General features: G+C 40.5%; 1 protein-coding gene and 1 long non-coding RNA gene across 3 annotated transcripts in view; one reads left to right on the top strand and one right to left on the bottom strand.

Moving 5' to 3' along the window:
* LOC102913197 (uncharacterized) overlaps positions 1-15576 on the top strand; it is a 37093-nt gene extending 21517 nt beyond the window's left edge. For both annotated transcript variants that reach the window (XM_076552211.1, XM_015998578.3), the window contains 2 exons: positions 654-749; positions 11915-15576. In XM_076552211.1, the coding sequence (XP_076408326.1) occupies positions 654-749; positions 11915-14205 (2387 nt within the window). In that variant the 3' untranslated portion in view covers positions 14206-15576. The remainder of the gene's footprint in view (positions 1-653; positions 750-11914) is intronic.
* Positions 539-23568, bottom strand: LOC143268736 (uncharacterized). The gene is made up of 2 exons (XR_013044855.1): positions 23478-23568; positions 539-2535 (listed from the first exon to the last, which is right to left on the bottom strand). It is a non-coding gene; the product is annotated as an uncharacterized LOC143268736 (long non-coding RNA).
* Positions 23569-23590: the final 22 nt, after the last annotated feature.

The raw sequence follows: 23590 nt of genomic DNA, 5'->3' as shown, positions 1-23590 counted from the left end.
CATCAACATGTAGCTTCCTCACTTTGTATGGTATCTCATGGGAGCATTTCAACACCATTTTCATATCCTTTGTTTTCAGAAGAATTATGGAGAGTGCTGTATTAAGAATGATTTCGGTGCTGGAGAGATGTCTGGGTACTTAGCAGCACTGACTGCTCTTCTAGAGGACCAGGGTTCAATTCCCAGCACCCACACATGGCAGCTCACAACTGTCTGTAATTTCAAGATCTTACACACTCACACAGACATATATACATACAAAACACCCATACACTTAAAAAATAAAAATAAATTATTAAAAGAATCATTTCACTGTTTTTCTCTTTTTGTGTTTATCCTTTCTGTGTTGGATGTATGTTTCCTTCACTCTAGTGGGACTGTTAGAAATTCAATGGCATGAAACATGGAGTATACTTGTTAATGAAAGTGTTTCATAACTCACTTTTAATGTTTTTTTCCTTTAAATGAAACTCAGAATCTGAATGTTGTAAATTCCTTTATGTAGTGTAGTGATTCTGTCAGAAAACTTTTAAGAAACTGATTGTCTGCAACCATTTATTTCATCATCTCTTTCCTTATAAGCCATGTACTGGAAGGCGCATGCCAATTCCAAGTAAACACATAAATAATCGTTTCCTTTTTTCTGCAAACAGGTCTTGCTGAGTCTAAGCCACACCTGGTGACACTTTTGGAGCAAAGACAAGAATCTTCAGATGTGAAGAGACAAGCAGCAGCCAACATGCAGCCAGGTGTGTAGGAATGAGGGGTTTGGGACAGGGTTGAGGTCCAAATATCCCCCAGAAAGGCAGGCTTTCCCATCACCCTGGAACATGACACTGTGGGAGTCATTCTTTAGGTCTGTCCTTCATGTCTTTGTTGTCGAAGCTCATCTCTCAGAAGTTTATGATGGTTTATGTCTCTTAAGCTTTGTATTTCCCCAAGTATTACTCACTAGCTGTGCTTCTATTGACAGTGACTTCCAAGGTTTTTCTCTTTGTTCATTCTCCATTGTAGAGTAAGACTCAGGGAAAGAGAACTCAGTGCTGGTCAGACTGAGAGTCATTTATTTGCAGAGGTTGTGAGCGGACTCATGCCAGAAAGATCTCTACACCGAAGTGAGCGTGATTGGGTTTATAAAGCCTACTTCACAGTTCCGTCTCAGAGAGGCAGGAGGGGCAGAGGCTATGCAGTTTCCGTTCTGGTGATTAGAACAGCTAGGCCATGGGGAGCAGCTGGATAAAACTCAGACAATCTGAGTCCCTTTGGACAGTCCATTTCCCGCTCATGTTAGGGAAGAGTTAAAGCATTAATATATTGTATAAAGGGATTGACTTGGGCCATTAGGTACACTGATTTAACACATGCTGTTTGTTTTTTTTCAGCAGTTTTACCATTAGTTAGGTCAGCAGGGCCCAACCATTAGACCTAGGAAGAGTAAGACATGATGAGCTGTCCCGGCCAGCGGGGTGTCAACGGGGGCGACCCACCTGCGGGAGAGAATGAAAGGGACGGGGGAGACACGAGAGAAGACAGCAAGACAGTGTTCTGATCAAGCTGCAAATTTTATTCTCCTAAGCAAGGCTTATATAGCATGAGAGGGGGCAGGAAGGAGGGAAGGGGTGCACGAGTGCTGGTGAAGGACTACGTGCAAGTCGTGAGGCTTCTAGGTGGTAAGGTCACTGGTCAGGGCCCATTGTTCTGTTGCTATGCTACCTGACCTGCCTGACCTGATCTTGATCTTTGGGGGCATCTGGTTTAGGGCAGGGGCTTGTTCTCTGGCCTAGCTAGTACTTTTCCATGGTCCATGTTTGGTCCCTGACATCGAGCTACAAGGCCTTACATTGTTGCTTCAGGGTTGCCTATCAAACCAGTTATGGCTACAGTGATTGTGTGACTCATAGCAGTTAGTAGATTTAGGTCTTTCAGTGTGTTGTAAGGTCCATGGCTTTTTGGGTTTTATTTTGTGTTCTTTTTTTTTTTTCAAGTTAATGTATTTAGCATATATTGGGCCTAACTGTTATTTGGACTTACTTGGACATATTCCCAGTACAACTTGTTAGAGAAATTATAAACTTTTATGTGTAATCCTGATGTTCCCAGATACATCAGAGCTAGTGAAATTTTTTCTTTCAGATGTAGTTAGGTTGGCCACTGGTGCTAGCCCTATGGGAAGCACTATGGCTAATATTACCGTGTGTGCGTCCAGTTGGATGAAGAGATCTTGTGGTTTCTTTTTTCCATCTGGATCTGTCTTTACTGAGCATCTGTAACCTCTTCTGTCTGTGTGAGCAAAAACCCAAACCTGCCACGCAGCGCTCTGGTGGGACTCGGGCTGGCAGCTCAAGTGTTCAGGCACTTGCCAGGAGAAGAGTCTCTGTACTGCAGCCCACCTGGAGACACAAGACGAGGAAGCCATGTTCAGCTCCATTTTTGTGTGTTTAGAAACTTTTTCAAGCTTTCTCGGGTCTTGTGTGGATATAGGTACACCACATTGGACTTCCATTTGTTGGCAGAGTCTTTATCCTGGCAGCCACTCTAAAATAACCAAAATGAAGGCTTAATATTAATTATAAGTGCTCAGCCAACAGCTTAGCCTCATTGTTAGCTAGTTCTTACATTTTATATGGACCCATATTTCTTCTCTACCCTCTGCCACGTGGGGAGACCGTCTTACGATACGACATGTTCATCTTGTTTCTCTCTGCAGCTGCTGGCAACTCCTCATCTGCTCTTCTTTCCAGCATTCTCTCTGCCCGTAAAATCCTGCCTAGCCATTGGCCAATCAGCTTTTTATTAACTATTAGAGTAATACATATTCATATTGTACAAAAAGATTGCTCCACATCATAGGCACTGGTCCCAGATGTCTCTGGAAGGTAACTCAGAATGACTGCTTTGGGCGAACTTTCACAGTCCACCTCACCTCCTCCTCAGGCCATATTGCTTTCTTTACCTGATGTGTGGGTCCACACATCACACAAGCAACTTAGTTTAAATGAGTGCCATAGTTCATCCTGCTGTGCTGACTGGACCCGTGGCAGAGCCTCTGTCATATATTATCTACCACTTTGCTGAGGACTCCTTACACAATCAGACATTGACATCTCAGCTCCGGGATTAGCTTTGTTAAGAGGACGAAATTCAAAGCCAGGGACGTCATGGTTGTTTGAACTAGCGTGTAGTTCTGTGGTGATATTTTATTTGTACTCTTAACAAAGGTTGTCTGAAGATCAGAGGGCAGAGGCAGCCTTGAGTTGCTTCTGGCAGGCCCCCATGTCAAATCCCGTTCAGTCCTTTTCCTGTCACTGTAGAAGAAACTCCTTCCCAGAGCAATTAAACAACCTAATGCCTATTGTAAAAAAAAAAGAAAAGAAAAGAAAAACCACACTGCTCTGGGTGATAGAACAGCTATAAAAAAGAGAACAAAAAATTTGGGAGAAACAATAAAGCAACTATTTTGGCAAACTTCTATAAATGAACAAAGACAAAAATTTAAAAGATGAATAAGTTATAGACACAGGTGTGGATGTAACAATAATTGCCCCAGAATCTTGGCATCCAAATTGGCCTTTTCAGGAGATAAATGTTTAGCTTTTAAGCATTGGGACATAATCTCAGGTAAAACAGAGCATGAAATGGGTTCAATGTATAGAGCCAGGACAGATGGGAAAATTGAAGCCATATGTGGCTGACATAGCAAAGAATTTATGGGAACATGATTTGTTACAGCAGTGGAATACCCAGATTAACATTCCTCCAATCTCAGAAAAAAAAAGAAAAAGAAAAAAAAAACAAAACTAACTTATGTTTCTGGGGGAAGTATTAGAAGGTATAATAAAGAACAGTCACTGACCATTCAGGTTGTACAAGAACACAACAGCTGATGATCTTCCAAAGGCACCAACAGCCCTACCTTTAAAATGGTCAACAGACAAGCCTGTATGGGTTGAGCAATCGCCTTTAACGTCAGAGAAATTGTAGGACTTCGAATGCTGGCACAGGAACAGCTAAATGCTCAGCATATCGAAGAATCAGCCAGCCCTTGGAATTCTCCTGTATTTGTTATTAAAAAGAAATCTGGAAAATGGAGAATGGTAACACCTAAGAGCTGTTAAAAAGGTGATTCAGCCAGTGAGCTCTCTACAATCTTGAATTCCTTTGCCTTCTCTGTTACCTAAAGCATGACCTCTTAATGTTATCAACTTAAAAGACTGTTTCTTCACTATACCTTTACAAGAAAAAGACAGGAAAATTTGCCTTCATGGTGCCTACTTATAATTCTCAGCCTGTTAAGAGATATCAATGGGGCTGGAGAGACGGCTCAGAGGTTAAGAGCACTGGCTCTTCTTCCAGAGGTCCTGAGTTCAATTCCCAGCAACCACATGGTGGCTCACAACCATCTGTAATGAGGTCTGGTGCCCTCTTCTGGCCTGAAGGGACACATGCAAGCAGAACACTATATACATAAACAAATAAATCTTTTTTAAAAAAAGAGAGAGAGATATCAATGGAACTTTCTGCAACAGGGAATATTAAATAGCTCCACCCTGTGCCAATATTTTGTATGACTGCCACTGGAAATGATATATAAGTAATTCCCTAAATCTATAGTTTACCATTACATGGATAACATCTCATAAGCTGATTGAAATGTAGATACTTTAGAAAAATATGTTTGAAGAAGTAAAGATAAATTTTGCCTTGTTGGGGACAAATTGCTCCTGAAGAAATAGAAAAGTGAGATTCCATTAATTAGTTAGGATATAAAATAGATCTCCAAAAAGTTAGACCCCAAAAGGTGCAAATTAGGAGAGATCCATTATGGACTTTTAATGACTTTCAAAGATTGCCTAGGAGACATTCCCAATCTACAGCCCGCTATTAGGGTAAAAAAAATCATGAACTGAGTAATTTGTTCAAAACCTTAGATGGTGACAAGGACTTAAATAGTCCAAGAGAATTACCAGCTAAAGATGAGAGAGAATTGGCTTTGGTAGAAAAGAAATTACAGGATGCACATTTGGATCTTTGGATCCAGAGCTTGATTGAATTCTGGCTGTTTTACCATCTACACATTCTCCTGCAGGAATTTTAATGCAGACTGAAGATACTAGAATGGATATTTCCACTACATGAACAGAATAAGAAATCAAGGACATATGGGGAAAAGATTTCTGATTTGATTTTAAAAGAAAAATTAAAACTTTGTCAATTAGACCCAGCAGAAATTGTAGTACCCTTAACTATAGATAAAATTGACAAATTATGGGCAGAAAGTGAACCTTGACAGGGAGCTGAATTTATCCCTGATGAGTCAGAATTAACTTCATTATTTATTCAGTTATAAGAAATAGTCAGAAATGGGAATCATCCCTCATATATAACACACATCTGATCCCTTATGGGTCTGCCAGGTCATCAAACACAATGTAATGATGAAATAGATTAATTGTTGATAGGAAATGTGCTGGAAGCCTCGTCAGTATAAGGTTCCCTTCAGTGTCCTCAGCTATCAGTTCAAAAGACCTGGAGTGCCATGAAATTACAATGCCTTTCCATTGTTTGACACATTTAGAATGTGGTGCAGAATCTAAGAATCTCTCAGCAAGAGAGAATCCACCCCGTTTTGTGGAACGTGTGATTCATCTTCCCTCCAGATAAAAATAGGATTTCCTGGTCTGGCTAACAGACCATAGGGAGACAGGAGCAGCAGACACTGACAAGTCCTATTCCCCATGTGTCACAGTTCAGGGAAGGCCAGCTCCCAAGAACTGCTCCCTAAGACCTCTGAGTAGGAAGGGCTTAGGGAAAATTCTTACCTATCTGAGGACTAAACTTTTTCTATCTCAAGGGAATATAAGGAAACACACATACTTTCTGATGGTATCTTTCTCTTTTACTTTACCTAAAAAGTGTTCTCTGACTCTTTGTCTCCACACAGCTACATATCTCTATACTTCCATATTCTATACAAACAACTACATATCTTTCTTTACATACATATAGCCATACATCTCTATACACAGTTACATCTATTTTCACATGACTGCACATCTTTCTTTTACATACATTTCTCTTCTACATCTCCTTTTTATACAATTTCCTCTTCCTTGCCTCCACACGGTTACAAATCTCCACACAGCCATAGCTGTGCATCTCATTTACATAGCTCTCTCACCATCTAACACTTTACACAGTTCCTTCACACTCATACAGCTCTTTACACAGTTCCTGTGAGTAGCAGCAGCACTTTCACACACCTTTCTCACACACTCACTTCTCACCCCCACACACACTTCTTCTACATCATTCACTCTTGGCTCACTCTCCTTCATTCCTTCTTTCACATTTCGCTCACCTTCTCCAATGCTGCTGCTTCTTCCTCTCTAACTCAGCACACACACACACTTCACTCATATTCTGCATGGCTTCCTCCTCTACATTGCTGCTGCCGCCCTTACAGCCAAACTCTGGACAGTTCTATGTTACCTTTTCAGGGTCCGACCCATTCTCATAACACATGATAAGTCACACAGTTTTTGTCAGGCTATGAAGGTCATGTTGACTGGCCAGTGATGCTCGGCCAAGCATGTAACTCTTTGCCAGATGGAGAACGACATTGAAATTCAGGACTTAACAAAAATAGTATTTGGCTGAATCTTGAGTGGTACAGGTACATGCAGAAAGAGAATTACTTCCGGGAGTTATGTCTACCAAAGCTGCTTCAATTCTGACCTCGATTCATCAACAAACAACACCTGGAATCCTGTCTTTGTGTATTTTCTTCAAGGTCAGCTTCGTCTATTTTGAATTTGTTCTGAAGTCTAAAATTAGCTGTATTTGTGACTGAGAATACTGTTACTTTCCTGAGTCAGTAAAGAAAAGTATTCTGGTATTATTTCTGTTCATCAGAATTACACAGCTTAAACAGAAACGATCTTCCTGATCATTCACATCTGTAAGTGTGCCCCCAAATGGAATATTTTCATGAGAAACACACAAGCAGTGGGAAAACACCCATAAGCACTTCTTAGGGAAGAAATGTAGTGGCACTTGAGAGAAATTACAGACAGAAAACCACTAGTTTCCACAGCCAGTGACCCCAAGGCCTTGCCTGGTGGTGCTGCCCATCAGGTGGGGGAGTGGATCAAAAATAATGTTTGTCGCCGGGCGGTGGTGGCGCACGCCTTTAATCCCAGCACTCGGGAGGCAGAGCCAGGCGGATTTCTGTGAGTTCGAGGCCAGCCTGGGCTACCAAGTGAGTCCCAGGAAAGGCGCAAAGCTACACAGAGAAACCCTGTCTCGAAAAACCAAAAAAAAAAAAAAAATAATGTTTGTCACTTTCTGTGTATTCCTATGGCCCTCGGCACCCACACATCCTTAACCTGTGTTGAAACTAGAATGCCATTGATTCCAGTAGGTCTGTGTCCCATCTGAAGGTAAACATGCTAACCTATCCTGGTTGTGTTCTGCCATGCAAGTGTAGTGTAGATTCAACTCTTTCTACTCAAGCATTCAATTTCAATAACCAGTTTTCTATGTTTTTTTTTTCTTTTGTTGTTGTTCTGTTTTGTTTTCTTTTGTTTTTCAAGACAAGGTTTGTCTGTGTAGCCCTGACTTTCCTGGAATTGGTTTTGTGAACTAGGCTAGCACCAAGCTCAAAAAGATCTTTCTGCCTTTGCTCCTGAGTGCTGGGATTAAAGGTGTGCTAATATCACCACTCCTGGCCCAATAACCAGTTACTTTAAGTTCACCTGATTTTCATGTTATCCTATGTTAATGAAAAAAGAAGTTTGGCTTCAGTTTGTTCAGTTGCCTGCTTTAGGCTTAACTTTGATGACATGTATGGAGGACTGGATAATGGAAGGTAGAAATTTTTGTCTCCCTCTAATATGTCTATAAATGAATTATATTTGTATTTAGCATGAATATAAGCATACCTTTGGGCACACTATGTGTTTTTCATCATTCATTAGGTGACTCATTAACTATTATGCCTTAATTACCTTTGTTCTAACAGTTTACAACAAAAATGACTTATCAGATTAGTACTTAATAAATGAAAGTACTTTATCTGTTAAAATTTTTACACTCTAAAATTACAATTGTTGAACTTAAAACCTTTTATAACCAAACAAAATTTAAATATAAATACAGTCCATGGAGGAATTGAGAACTTCAGTCTCCTGATCTCTTTATAGTGTACTTTATAAAATCTAAATCAGTCCTGCACTCGTGCATTCAATAGCTTGTATCATCGTAGAGAATACCATAATGGAGAGCTCAGTGCCAGGCATGAGCAGGTTGAAGAGGAATAGACATGGAGTTTCCAGACCCACTAACACAGCCTCAGAAAGGACGTTGGCACTGCCCATGGAGGACAGGCAGGAGGACAGAGGAACCCCACAGTGTCCAGTAGCCTTGAATCCACAGTGAGCTCAGAGAGTGGCTGACTCTCTGTTCCACAAGGAGGGTCAGGAAAGGTGACAAAGTGTAAGGTCCAGAACAACAGCAGAGAGAACACAGATGGAGTGGACGATACAGTCACTCCTTCGGCATCCACAGAAATGACATACGGTGTGGATTTAACTGAATTTTATCCCTTACTTCTTCAGTCAACATCTTTGCTCTTAGAAGGAGACCCAGGGAAGGAGCCCTGTCAGCTGTTTTACCAGAATATGGACCATCTAAAAATACCCAAACCTGCCCCATTGAAGGACAAAGTTGGGTTTTGTGTCAGGAAATACATTGAGCATTCCAGCACTTTCTAACCCTTGTTTGATTGGGTTTATAAAGCCAAACCCACAATTTCATCAAACCAGATGCAGGCCAAGGGCTTAAAAATCCAAAACTTTTAGTTCTACTGATGCAATTTGTTTCTTGTTGTAAAACAGTGTCTCTTCCAAACCTGCCCATGAGGCTGCCTGAGAACATTTTCCCAGAAGGGTTGTTTAGTTGGGGCAGCAGTTGGGTAAAACTCAGGAAAACTGTCACTGTGACAGTTCAATAATAGACTGTACACATCTGTAAAATTGCACACATTTCTGAATACCTAAGTGTGAACCCAATGTAAGAAACTAACTTCACACATGAATTTATTTCATGTTACTTACAGTCCTGTGTAGGAAAGTGACCCCTTCTGAGTTCTTTGTATTTGATGAAGATATCTTCTAAAGAATTTCTTTATCAGACACTCACAAATAAGGATTTAAAATGCATGCCCTTTGTGCATATATACTCAAAGATTAAAACTGTCTATAACTAGGAGTATGCATTTAATAGCTCACCACTAAGTATTGATAGCTTCAAAGTCCAGCTCTGAAGACTATCTTCACGGTTCAGATCAGGATGCTACAGGAAGCGAAGGAAGCCTAAGATATCTGGGGGTGAACGGATCAGCTCACACACATTTTCCTCTTAATATATCTCTTTATTGTTCTGCCATTCTGCAAAGTGTCCAGCTTATCTACCTTTACAATCAGCAATTCTTTGGCTCTAGCAGGGAACAAGGCTAGAATTTTTCAGGGACATAAAAACAGATAAGAGCTGCACAAGGCAGTAACTGTCAGGCTTATGACTCCAGTGGGGAGTGGCTAGTGGAAGCCTTGGTGAACTGTTAGTGGGGTCAAATAAGAGGGAGGGAGACCTTAAATCACATAGGGAAATCTAAGAAGGGAAGAGAGGGACTTGTGTGCTATACTATTTTCCTAAGTGTGGCTAGATAGTAAGCTAAAAGTTCTATAATCTGTAAGACATGTCAGGAGCTGTTCCTCTTCTAGCACCACTTCCTCCTCAGCTTTGGAGGAAGTAGGTAACCCATAGCAACCTGTGTAAACAGCAGGGGGAAGCCTGAGACATTTGGTCCTTGTTAGAATATTTGCCAATTGTTAGCTGGCTTTAAAGAACCTTTCAGTTCTAAAGATTACACCTTTTGACCCAAGTGGTTAGAGCAAGGAGAGGAGCTTTGCTTATTTTGTACAAAATCCAGACCCTGACACCTCCTAGCCCCTCTGGTCATTTGCTGCATAAATCCCAGTGGTGCCTGTGGGAAAATTATCTTTCTCTGGGAATGAGCAAATGGTTAATTACTTTTTCCTCTTATCTCTCTGGAAAAAACACAAGCAGTAAATCTCCTAAGCTAAAATCTTGCATCGGTAAACCAAGGTGAAAGTAAATACAAAGAGTTAAAGACATGTTTATCGTTAGTGCAAGGTTAGCCGAGCACTTCCTGTTATTGGTGGGGCAAGTTGAGATGAGGGCACTCTGCTGCTCCTCTTATCTTGAAGGCTATGGATCAACAAGCTCAGACATGCTGTCCTTGAGTCTGTCTTGTGAAGGCTTCAATTATGATCTATTTGCATAGACACTTTTTCAGTCCAACTGTCCTGCCAATAAAGATATTTGCAGGAAGACAGACTTCTAAGTTTATACTGGGGGAGGGAACAAAGATCTGGTTGTAAGAACAAAGGTTTTGACTGTGTGACTTCCCACACAATGTGGCGGGGCATCCAGTATACCAGCAAGAAATAATTATGCCCAACAAATGATTAGTACACTGCTAACATTTTGGTATAAATTCCAAAGCTGTAATAGGAGAGAAAGAGCTATAGCTTCACACAAGAAATCTACAGCAAGAGACAACCAATTTATTCAAAATGCAGTATTTCCAAATGCCTTGCATGTTTGTTTATCCTCCGTCAGAATATTTATATTTCTGGTGAGATGACCTTTTATATAACAGCTATAATCCTGTGGCCTGCAGCAACTGAGCTTTCAAAATTTTGTGGATTCAAAACGTGTTTACTTTCTTTGCCATTTGATATTCTTTGGTATTATTTTGGAGGTGAATATAAACTACAACCATTTCTTATACATTCCTATATATTTCAGTTGATGGATACAACACATTGATAAAGTAAATAAGGACAGTGTACAATTACTAAATAGGAGCTCTGCTCTTTGAATTTCTACTTCATGAGTAAACAGAAGTCTCCTGTTTTCATTCGTTGTTCATTGTCTCTCTATTTAGTGCTCAATAGCTGCTTAGTCTGGTCAGTAAATAAATCTTAGAAATAACAATTGCCCAGGCATGGTGGCCTACTCTATTAATCCCAGCAATTGGGAGGCAGAGGTAGATGGATCTCTGACTTTGAAGCCAGCCTGATGCAGATAATGTTTTCCAGGACATCAAGAGCTTCATAGAGAATGCCTGTCTTTAAAAAGCAAAAGCAAACAAAAAGGGAAATCAGTACATTTGTCATCTATTCACTGATAAATATGTTGTCTTAGCAAAATATCTTTAATGAACAGGTGAACCTAAAGTTGTTGGCTTTTTTTCTTTTATCATGACTTGGTATGTTTCAGGTATAAATATTTTGCCATCAAAATAAAACCTAAAATACTGTCCTGAATTTTCTAGCTATATTATTTACTCTTATTATGGGCCATCTTCTTGGGCAGCATATGTTTTGTGCCTTCCAACATAAAACTCTAGGTAGAGGATAAAAATTTTGTATTTTAATGGTGGCTCAAATTTACACAATCACAATTAACTTTTTCTTTTCCAGGCTTGCCTACTTTATAATTTCATGAGTGCCCTACATATAATATCTCTATTGTTTAATATGCTTATTTCTGTTAGTAAAATGTTCTTACTACTTACTTAGCTATTACATTTTGAATAATATGCCATTATGTCTGTTGTATTTGGTTGTGCCCTATTCTAGTATAAGTATAGAGTATTTCTGCCTCCAATTCTTTGTCATTTATGCTCAATGCCTATACTTTTTAAAATATACTGTAGTTTCTCATGCTTCAATATGTATAAGTAAATGCTTCCTTTTAATAAGATGAACATTCTAATTATGAAGAATATTTCCTATCTCTTGTTTATATCTCAATGTTTGCTCAACAGGAACAACACCCAATGATGATAACGTTTACAGCAAGGCCATTGATTGTAACTCCCTATATAATCAGCACCAGAGAATTCATACAAGGGAAAAATCCTACAAGTGTGAAGAATGTGGCAAATCATTTCACTATCCTTCAAAGCTGAAGCAACATCAAAGAATTCATTCTGGAGAGAAACCCTACAAGTGTGAAGAGTGTGGCAAATCATTTCACTATCCTTCAAAGATGAAGCAACATCAAAGAATTCATTCTGGAGAGAAACCCTACAAGTGTGGAGAATGTGGCAAATCATTTCACTATCCTTCAATTCTGAAGCAACATCAAAGAATTCATTCTGGAGAGAAACCCTACAAGTGTGAAGAGTGTGGCAAAGCTTTTCATGTTCCTTCAGTCCTTCGGGAACATCAACGAATTCATAGTGGAGAGAAACCCTACAAATGTGAAGAGTGTGGCAAATGTTTTTCTTCATCTTCATGCCTTAGACGACATCAAACAATTCACTCTGAAGACTCTCTCTACAAGTGTGAAGAGTGTGGCAGATGTTTTTGCTCATCTTCGTCCCTTAGACAACATCAAACATTCCATTCTGAAGACTATCCCTATAAGTGTGTAGAATGTGGCAAAAGGTTTTCCTGTTCTGCAAGCCTTCAGGAACATCAAACAGTTCACACTGGAGAGAAACCACACAAGTGTGAAGAATGTCACAAAGCGTTTCATTATCACTCATCCCTTAGGAGACACAAGAGAGTTCATACTGGAGAGAAGAACTCCTTCCAGTGTGAAGAGTGTGGCAAATGTTTTTCCTCATTTTCATACCTTAGACAACATAAAGCAATTCACTCCAAAGACAATCCCTGCAAGGGTGAAGAGGGTGGCAAAAGTTTTTCCCATTCTGCAAAGCTTCAGAAACATCGTACAACTCATAGTGCAGAGAGATCATACAAGTGTGAAGAATGTCACAAAGCCTTTCGTTATCAATCAGGCCTTGAGAACCACAAGGCAGTTCATATTCAAGAGAAACTCCACACGAGTGAACTGAGTGGAAAAGAATTAACTAAGACTGCTTTCCTCATTGAGGACAAGGCAGCTCATATTGCAGAGAAAGCCTACAAGTGTGAAGAGTGTGAAAAGTGTTTTTCCTCACCTTTAGCCCTTAGACGACATCAAACAATTCATTCTGAAAACAATCCCCACACGTGTGCAGAGTGTGGCAAAAGGTTTTTCTGCTCTGCACGCCTTCAACAACATCAGATGGTTCATACTGGAGAGAAACCATACAAGTGTGAGGAGTGTGGCAAGTGTTTTGGCTCAACTTCATATCTTAGACGACATCAAGAAATCCATGCTGACAACAATCCCAACAAGTGTGAAGTGTGTGGCAAAAGGTTTTCCTCTGTTACAAACCTTCAAGAACATCAGACAATTCATACTGGGGAGAAATCATGCAGGTGTGAAGAGTGTGGCAAATGTTTTTACTTATCTTCATCCCTTCGACGACATCAAGCAATTCATTCTAAAGATAATCCCTACATGTGTACAGAATGTGACAAAGGGTTTTCCTGTTTATCATACCTTCAAGAACATCAGAAAACTCATACTGGGGAGAAAGCATTCAAGTGTGGAGAGTGTGACAAATGTTTTTACTTTTCTTCATCTCTTCGGCGACATCAATTAATTCACTGTAAAGACAATCCTTACAAGTGTGAAGAGTGTGGCAGATGTTTTTCTTCATCTTTATCCCTTAGAGGACATCAAACAATCCATTCTGAACATAATCCTTATACATGTGTACAATGTGGCAAACGATATTCCTGTTCTAGGAGTCTACAGGAACATCAAACAATTCATACTGGAGAGAAACCATATAAGTGTGAAGAATGTGGCAAAGCCTTTCATTATCACTCATCCCTTAGGAAACACAAGAGAGTTCATACTGGAGTGAAACCCTACCAGTGTGAAGAATGTCACAAAACCTTTTGTTATGACTCATCCCTTTGGAAACACAAGGGAATTCATACTGGAGAGAAACCCTACCAGTGTGAAGAATGTCACAAAACCTTTTGTTATGACTCATCCCTTTGGAAACACAAGGGAATTCACACTGGAGAGAAACCCTACAAGTGTGAAGAATGTCACAAAGCTTTTCATTATCACTCATCCCTTGGGGAACACAAGAAAGTCCATACTGGAGAGAAACCGTACCAATGTGAAGAGTGTGACAGATGTTTTTCCTCATCTTCAGCACTTAATCGACATAAAAAAAAGAAAATTCCTTCTGAAGACAATCCCTAAAAGTGTGGAGATTGTGGCAGAGACTTTGCTAATCTTTATATCCTTATTCAACACATCATATTGTTCATATGGGAGAGAAATCCTACAAATGTCTTAAATAGTTTACTTGTTCAATCCTTAAAACACATCATATGATTCATTCTATGAATGTGAAATGTGATAAAATCTTTTGTACCAATACAGATATTTTTTATTATTAATTTTTTTTTACATTCACACCACAGTTATGCTTCCTCTTCTCCCATTCCCTCCCCCACCTCCTTTCTACCCCGCATCCACTCCTCAGAAAGGGAAAGGCCTCCCTTAGGAATCAACAAAGTATGGCATATCAAGTTGAGGCAGGACTAAGCCTCCCCCCCCCCTTCTGCATCAAGACCGAGAGAGGTAGCTCATTGTAGGGAGTAGGTTCCAAAAAGCCAGCTCACGTGCCAGGGACAGATCCTGGTCCCACAGCTAGGGGCCCCACAGACAGACCAAGCTACACAACTGTCAGCCATTTGCAGCGGGCCTACGTCGGTCCCATCCAGGCTCCCTAGCTCTGCGTCCAGAGTCCATGAGCTCCTACTAGCTCTGATCATCTGTTTCTGTGGGTTTCCCCTTCCTAATCTTGACCTCCCTCTTGGTTGTTATAATCCCTCTTCCTTCTCTTCAACTGGACTCCAGGAGCTCAGCCCAGTGCTTAGCTGTGGATCTCTGCATTTGTTTCCATCAGTTACTGGCTGAAGGTTTTCTGATGACAATTAGGGTAGTCACCCATCTGATTACAGGAGAAGACCAGATTGGGCACCCTCTCCACTATTGCTAGGAGTCTTAGCTGGGATCATCCTTAAGGATTTTCCCCATCAGGTTTTTCCCCTAGCCCCATAATGGCCCCCTGTATCAAGATCTTGTTTCTCTCCCTCTCTGTCCCTCCTCCAACTCAACCATCCTGAATACCCATGTTCCCCTCCACCATCCCCTTCCCTCTATCTTCCCACCCCCAGTATACCCAGGAGATCTCATCTATTTACTCTTCCCAGAGTGGTCCTTGCATCCGTCTTACAGTTCTTGTTACCTAGTTTCTTTAGGGCTGTGGATTGTAGCTGAATGTCCTTTGCTTTACATCGACTATTCACTTATTAGTGAGTGCATACAGTGTTTGTGTTTGTACTCACTAATAACCTGGGTTACCTCACTCAGGGTGATTTTTTTTTTTTCTAATTACATCCATATGCCTGCAAATTTTATGAGGTCGTTTTTTTTTTTTTTGTTTTGTTTTTTTTACTGTTGAGTGATACTCCATTGTATAAATGTACAACCTTTATCCTTTCTTTGGTTACGGTGCATCTAAGTTGTGTCCTTATGGGTAAAATAAAGACCTACTTAAAACAACATAAAGGCTCTTGCATTCTAAGGCCTCAGCAGCAAGGTTAGAGCAGTGGCTGCAGAGGCGCAGTCATCAGCTGAGGCAGCAGTAGTTTCAGATGCAGCTGCTGTGCCTCAGGTAAACCACAGTGCACGTAGAGCAATAATGGCAGGGAAGTTATGAGAGCAACCAGTCACTTCCTGATTGGATTTAAAGCCCATTCCACAAATTATAACTGATGTGATATTCAGTTGGTGATATACTTGTGCCTGGCTAGGTGATAAGCCCTAGGGAGAGTTTAATGCTGTTATTCTAACAAGTAGATAGTAATTAAATGAACCCAAGTCCTTTTTTTGTTTGTTTTTTGTTTTTCCGAGACAAGGTTTCTCTGTGTAGCTTTGCACCTTTCCTGGAACTCACTCTGTAGCCCAGGCTGGCCTTGAACTCACAGAGATCCACCTGGCTCTGCCTCCCAGGTGCTGGGATTAAAGGTGTGCACCGCCCACCACCCGGCCCAAGTCCTCATTTTTATACCCACAGAGTCAGGCACCTCAACACACCAGAAAGTATTAATTTTGTGGTAGATGGAGAATAATACACAAATACAAATTGGTTGGCATGTAGAGTATATTAGCCTGTGGAGGGCCTAATCAAATAGTGACATGTAAATCACACGTTGTAAGGGAGGTCCCCTACACACATGTAAAGCCAAGGTTAGGGATAAGAGGTATAAGCATTGCCAGACCCAGATATAGTAGATATCTTCGATGAAACAATAGGGATGTTGAAACATCTCTACAAGAGTGAAACATTGCGAGAAATGTCAGTAGCATTTCATGCTTGAACATACTATGGCTATTACTATGTGGAGAACACTTAACACAGGCTAACTCCCTCCCCCCCATACAATAAGCATTTATATTGTAGGGCCTCACTATGTCTCACAGAGTGGAGGAGCTCTTGGCAATTGATGGCTCCTGAAGGGAGACAGTTAATCTGAGAGTCTTCCAGGTTCCAGCCAAATGTCCTACACCCCTACAAAAAGTGGGATGAAGAAATAACAAAACGCCCACCAAGTTGAGAGAGTAAAGTGCTTTTAAGGATAAGTAATAGGTAAAGGAATGTGGAGATTTAAATAAAACATTCAATATACATACATTAAATTCTACCAAAATAAATAATTTTAAACCTTGTTGGTTTTGGATATGTCTAAACTTGACCGGTTTTAGCAATGATTAGTGCACATGAATCCGGGTGTTATAATGTTTACAGAGGGTCTGCATCCTACTGGGAAGGCATCATGAGGGATCAAGTGAGTGGACTCCCAGAAGGGCTCAGATGCTGAGGAATGAGGAGCCCTGCATCAGTTTAACCTCAGATAAGAGACGGATGGCTTTGCAGAGATGAGATCAGACTCACCTTGTATGTTCTATTTGACTTTGCCATGAGTATAATAGAGGAACAATGAATAGTGGTCTCCCCACCCTCCCTTACCTCCCTCCTACATCCATAGTGATCATAGTGATCATGGTTTTGTTTCTGGTTATCCAATTACTAAAGTTAGGAAAGGAGTGTAGCATTTAAATTACCTTGGATGAAAAGTTAAAACACAACATCCCTTCTATCATTGAGTTTTATTAAAAAGTTTGTTAGCATGTAAATGTCATATGCACATTAGAGAAAACAAATGAATAAACCTCTAGATTACTTGGCAAAGAGAGTCTATGCCTCTGGCTTTAATTTCCATCACAGTTAACAATAAAGAAAGGTTGCTGTATAGGAAAGCATTGTTTTTTTAAATGTCTAAGATGTGGTCAGCAATATAACTTGAACAAAGGTCAGGTTTGCTATGTGTATGTGACTCCATGTTTTCTTCTTAGAGTCTCTGTAGACCTAGTTATTAATTTCCTCAGAACACAAGAGGGCTATTTCCTTATGAATGGAAATGACCTTAATGAATATAAATTTCTCCCTCAAGAGAATGAATTTTTAAAGCTACAGTTTGTGGGGAAAGCTTCTCAAGGGCCCAGCTTATGTGAAAACTATGACAGACACACACTCAGGAGTAAACAGTTTACCAGAGACTCCCAAGCTCAGGAGTAAATAATATAGCAAAGGCTCACACTATCAAGAGGATATAGTATAGCAGGGACAGATACACTCAGGAGTAAATAGAATAGCAGAGACCCACACCCTCAGGAGCAAATACTATAGCAGAAACATACTCTCAGGACTAAATATAGCAGAGACTCATAATCTCAACTGGTGTTTCTCATTTCTCTCTTTAATTTTAAACCCCATTATTTTGAAAGTGAAAAAAAATCGCATGTGAAAATTAACAGGACTTGAAAACTGCAGTGTTGTGGAATATTATTTTAACTAGGCAAAGATGCATTACATTTGTTTATGCTGTGGAACATTACTTAAACTGAAAGGTGTTACATTAGTTTCTGCTGCCTTTGTTAACAGTGTAAACATGTGTTGCATTTGTTTCACCTTGCCTGCCTAAGGCACCTGATTGGTCTCATAAAAAGTAGAATGGCCAATAGCTAGGCAGGAGAGGAATAGGTGGAGCTCCCAGGCAGAGAGAATAGATGGGAACAGAAACCTAGGATGGAGGAAAAGGAGACCAGGATGAGGGAGAGAGACACACACCAGGGCCAGAAGCCAGGCAGGCTCCAGACAGTCCTAGAGACAGCAGAAAAGTAAGACAGACAAAAAGAAAAAAAGTAAAGAGCCTTGAGGCAGAACATAGATGAAGAGCTAGCGAGAAAATGAGACTGAGTTAAGGCCGAGCATTCATAACTATTAAATGTCTGTGTCTTGATTTGGGAGCTGTTTGGTGGCCCAAGAGAAAGCCTATTGCACTACACTGGTCATGAACTTCTGTACAGTTAGAACACACATCCAGAACGGAATCAGGCATTTACACTGGACTTGGCATTGTCTACACTGAATATACTTTATGCACTTATACACCATGAAAACTAAAATCCATGCCAGGGTGTTGGAGCCCATTCTGGGGTTGGTTCCTCGTGGCTTTACCCAGCAGGTCCGAATAGAGGATGATCAGGACCACGGGCCTGAGTGCAGGTGTCTGAGATGGTCTGCTCTTGGCTGTGCTGGGGGAGGAGGTCTTTTGCTCCACCCCTTGGTGTCTCTATAAAAAACCTGGGGCAGAGACAGTCAGGGCCTGTTGGAATAGGTTCCAGGCCCTCTCGAGGCTATTCTTTATTTTCTATCTGTTTATCTCTGCAAGATTCTCCGCTATAAATCCTTCTATCTAATATTTCCTGCTGCCCGCACTCAAGAAAACTCTGGGAAGCTGTGGGGTTGGTGGGTAAACGCCCCACACCAGGGTTGGAACCTGAAAATCAGTTATGTCCTCTTTCACAACCTATGTTCATTACTTGCTTTAAATCCTTACTCATCCACTAATACTTAAACCTTTATTCTCTCTTCTACTTTACCTAGTGTACTCAAATAGATATTTCTTCACATGTGTACATATATTACTGTGTATATTAAATATATGAGAGAAAACATGCAGTTTATTTCTTGAGTACCTCAACTGATATACATTAGATGTCCATCCATATGTCTGTAAGTTTTGTGATTACACTTTTTTAGAGCTAAGTAGCATCCCCTCGGTATGTGTGTAATAAGCATAATTTATATTTAACTTAATTTCCATTACTATATATATGGACACCTATATTGACTCAAGTCCCTTACTCTCGTGAGTAAAGAAGCAATCATCATGAGGCAATCTATACGAAGACATGAGGAACCCGGAGCATAAGCCCAGGGCTCAAATTGTGTGGACAGTGCAGTTACTTGAGTCCTGGTCCCAGTGGTATGAGATCACTTTGGGTGTGGGGTGCTGGGAGGTTCCAGTGGTCATTGCAGTACCCATAGTTGTAGTAGGACAGGTCCATAGGGTTGAGGAAATTGGATCATTTGCCAAGGCATGCACATAATGTACTTCCTTATGAGCCAACCTGGAGTGTGCCTGAGGGCCTAGCAACAGGCGCTGTCAGAGTTCCTGATCATAGGGAGTCTGTCTGAGGACCTACAAATAGGCACTGAGTTCCTGATTGTGGGGAGTCTGCCTGAGGGCCTAGCAACAGGCGCTGTCAGAGTTCCTGATCATAGGGAGACTGTCTGAGGACCTACAAATAGGCACTGAGTTCCTGATTGTGGGGAGTCTGCTTGAGGGCCTAGCAATAGGTGCTGTCAGAGGTCCTGATCATGCCTAACTGATGAGGGGTGGCAACACAATGTCACCAGATTGCTGTCAGTTGCTGATCGTGCCCAGCCAATGAGGGATGACCATGCAATATCACCAGATTGGGGCACAGCCTGGGTGCTGGGAGGAGGGTATATAAGGCTTCCCCCATTATTGAATAAATGAGTCTGCTGTTTGCCGTTCATCTGACTTCCAGTGTCTGTGTCACTGATGCCACGCCTTCTCACCCCCTCCCCCGAGGGACCTGTTAGGGCCCAGCAGCATCTGTCCCCTGAATGTGGGGCTTCTGTTCCTGCCACTTTCCTGTGCCCATTCTGACCATCTCCCTCCGTTCACTCTCGGTGCTGGACAGCACTCCCAGGACGGTCTTTTTCAGTCCCTTCAGCAGGTAAGCATTAGGATGGCCATTTCTTTCCTTCTTTTGTGTTGTCTGTCATATTTGTCTGCCCATCCCATTAGGCCCAATTTTTTTCTTTTTCGGTTCACCTGTCACCTCCACATAAGGACTGACCCCCAACTCCCATGCATGAGGTGGAACCAAGACTCTACTCCCAAATGCCATCCCTCATCGGGAAACACTGTGTAGGCATATGGCCGTGGCCTAAAAAACCACAGAAGTCACCTAAAGATGCTGTCATCCACAGACAGCAGGAAATAAATTTAAGAACACAACACCCACATTCCCAAGAGGTGAGGTAGGTAATTTTTGGTCATTCAATGGATTATTGATATTTGTCATTGTTTAGGGGGTTGGTTACAAGTTGTTATTGGTAATGGTCAGGAAAAAAGCTGAACAAAAGAGTTTAGATTCAGGGTTCTTGTTTTAAAAAGAATACAGGGGAATATAGAAATGACAGAATAAGCCAGGCAGTGGTGGCTCATGCCTTTAATCCCAGTACTTGGTAGGCAGAGACAGGTAGATCTCTGACAGCCTGGTCTATAGAGCATGATCCAGGACAGGCACCAAACAACACAGAGAAACCTGTCTCAAAAACAAACAAACAACAAAAAAAAAAGGGAATGATAGGATAAAAGGGTAGATTATTGAATCTATTCTGGAAAAAAAAGGAGGGGTATAGATATGATAGAATAGCAGTGGATTATTGAATATACTTTTAAACCAAAAAAGAAAATAATAGTCTTAAATATTTTACGTTAATATATGGATCATTGTATATTGATACAAAATTGAGATTATTTTTGTTAGAACATACTGTACATACATTTCTAATCTTGTTCAAAATAGTATACCTATACATCTCATTTAACAGTATAATGAAAGCTTCTAGTCCTTGATAGTTATTATCACAAACTATTTAGGGTAGGAAAGAAATGCAAGTTAGTAGTTGATCATTACAATAAAATTTGTAGTCATTAAGGTATGTTTTCAAGGTCAAACAGACATATTTTTTAGATAGGTCATCTTCAAATACTCCATAGATCTACAGAATATGCATTTAAGACATTTTAATAACATAGGTTCTTTTTTATGACAATGAGACACGTCTACTCCTGGCAGCACCAATCTACTTCAGAGAAGATAATATACATCAAAGAAACTTCATGTGGAGTTCACCTTCTTTGTGGCAATAGTCACTGAGCAAGAAAGTGCCCTTGCCTCGACTGTTGACAGTATGCTGTCAAAATGGGACAAGCAGGACACAAAAGGAAGTGACTGCTGAACTTTGCCAAGACAAGGTAGGACAGCCCTTCAGAAAATTCTGCTTCACAGATAAGTCTGTCATATATTCTAGGCCTGTAGGCCAAAGATGGATGCCCCAGCATTGCAAAGGAACCTTGGGTGACTGTCCAGGCAACCAGCTGTTTCTGTCATTTTTCACATTTTTCGGAAGTCACTTGCCCTTCCTGCCTACTCAGGTAATATTTCTTTCTCAGGTCTCTGAGGGAGTTGAAGATTAGATAATTGTAGTTACAGTTTTCCTTGTTACCAGATTCATAAAAGAAATTTACTAAGGAGGTGTAAAATGTATAAGATTGGGGGGCATTAAAAGATAATTTTGGTAATGCAAGTTAGAATAGAAAGTGAATTAGGGACAACATTTGGACAGGATAGATATGGTGTATTTTCTCTGAATTTGTCAATTGTTAATGGACTAGACATTGTTGATGTAATTATTGCTTGTATATATTGTATAGAGTTATTGCACTTATTGTATATAGTTTTTCATATATTAGTTATAACCTTTTTTAAATTTTAGATAAAAAGGGGGGTGTGATATTTTATTTGTGCTCAATAGATCAGAGTGTGGAGTTAGACACTAGAGGCCAGGCAGTGGTGGCACACACCTTTTTATCCCAGCACTTGGTATCTCATACCTTTGACCTTTGACTTGGAAGGCACAAGCCTTTAATCCCAGCACTTGGGAGGAGGAAACAGAAAGTGATATGGCTGGGTACAGAGAGGAAGTGATAAGGCGGGGTGGAGACAAGGGCTCAGCCCCTTTAGGTCTGAGGATTTGGTAGAGGTAAGAAGTCCTTCCAGTGGCTGGATGCTCTGCTTCTCTGATCTTTTAAGCTTTCACTCTGATATTTGCTCTGGGTTTTTATTATTAAGACCAATTAGAATTCGTGTTACAATTAGGTATTGGGCTGGACAAATATTTTGCAAGTTTGTCAGAGTTTTGGTGCCATCTCAAGATGAGAGATTATAGAAAGAGAAGAGGCAGCACATTCTGAGTGAGGATGAAAATGTAAAGTGGCATCAAGTGCCACTGTGAATACCCTGGGCATTAAAAGAAGTTAATGAATACATTGAGCATCCCCACACCTACTGAGTTACATTACAAATAGAAGAAGGATGACTGTCATTGATGCATTTGTGCCCCTATGTTTTTGATAGACTGGCCTCTTATGTATGAATAAGGAAATGATTGTTTTGTCCTTAGCTGAGTCAGACACTGACATGATATTATAGGGCTATCGGTCAAGATGCAGCCTTATGTATAACTATGATATATACACAAATAACCACACTGAGGAGTGTTTCACACAGACTGATATTGTAGGAAGGGGGGACAACAGTGAGGCTACTAAACGGTGTATTCATAAGTAACAGGATAAACAATGTATAAAATGCATAGAGGAATTAAGACTCAGACAAGATGTCAAGGGACAGACAGCAGGCTCATATGGAAAATTATTGTCCCATAAGCCTTAAGGCATGGTTTATGAACAGCAGAATCCTTGTAGATGTGTAAGAAGAGTATGGCTCACATGAAGTGTTAATAGATAAAAACAAGAATTATTTATTCATTTGTGAGTATTAAGACAACGCTTACATTATAGTGTAGTACTTCACCATAGGCTAGATACATATCTGATTTTGTTTTGTTTTGCCTTAGTATTTTATTTGTTCTTTGTTTTCTACTTTTTATTTACAAAGATGGTCTCTAAAAATTGCCCAGTCCAGCCCAGTCTTAGCTCTCCAATCTGTCAGGCAAAAGCCTCTGAGCAGCTAAGAGCAGATCAGACATAGTGAGGCTGGTTTCAAACATTATATTAAGATGTTTTTCATTCCCACATTGGAGTCTGGCTTCGTATTCTAAAGTAAAACTGAGTCAATGTGATTATTTTCAGGATGTAGGAAGATTAAAATCAGAACATGTGAACCATAAATGACCTATAAACTTAATACTTCTGTCAAAGGCTCCAACTCACATTCACCCATCTCCTGTTTTGGATCTCAAGGCGAACACCAGCCTCACTCCGCCGGGCTGTTCCACAGGCTCTGTTTCTGCTGACCAAACTCTACAGTGGGTTGCCAGGGAAAC

This window comes from Peromyscus maniculatus, chromosome 15, assembly GCF_049852395.1.
Source record: "Peromyscus maniculatus bairdii isolate BWxNUB_F1_BW_parent chromosome 15, HU_Pman_BW_mat_3.1, whole genome shotgun sequence".
Classification (NCBI taxonomy): domain Eukaryota; kingdom Metazoa; phylum Chordata; class Mammalia; order Rodentia; family Cricetidae; genus Peromyscus; species Peromyscus maniculatus.
This window is presented reverse-complemented; position numbering and strand designations above follow the sequence as displayed.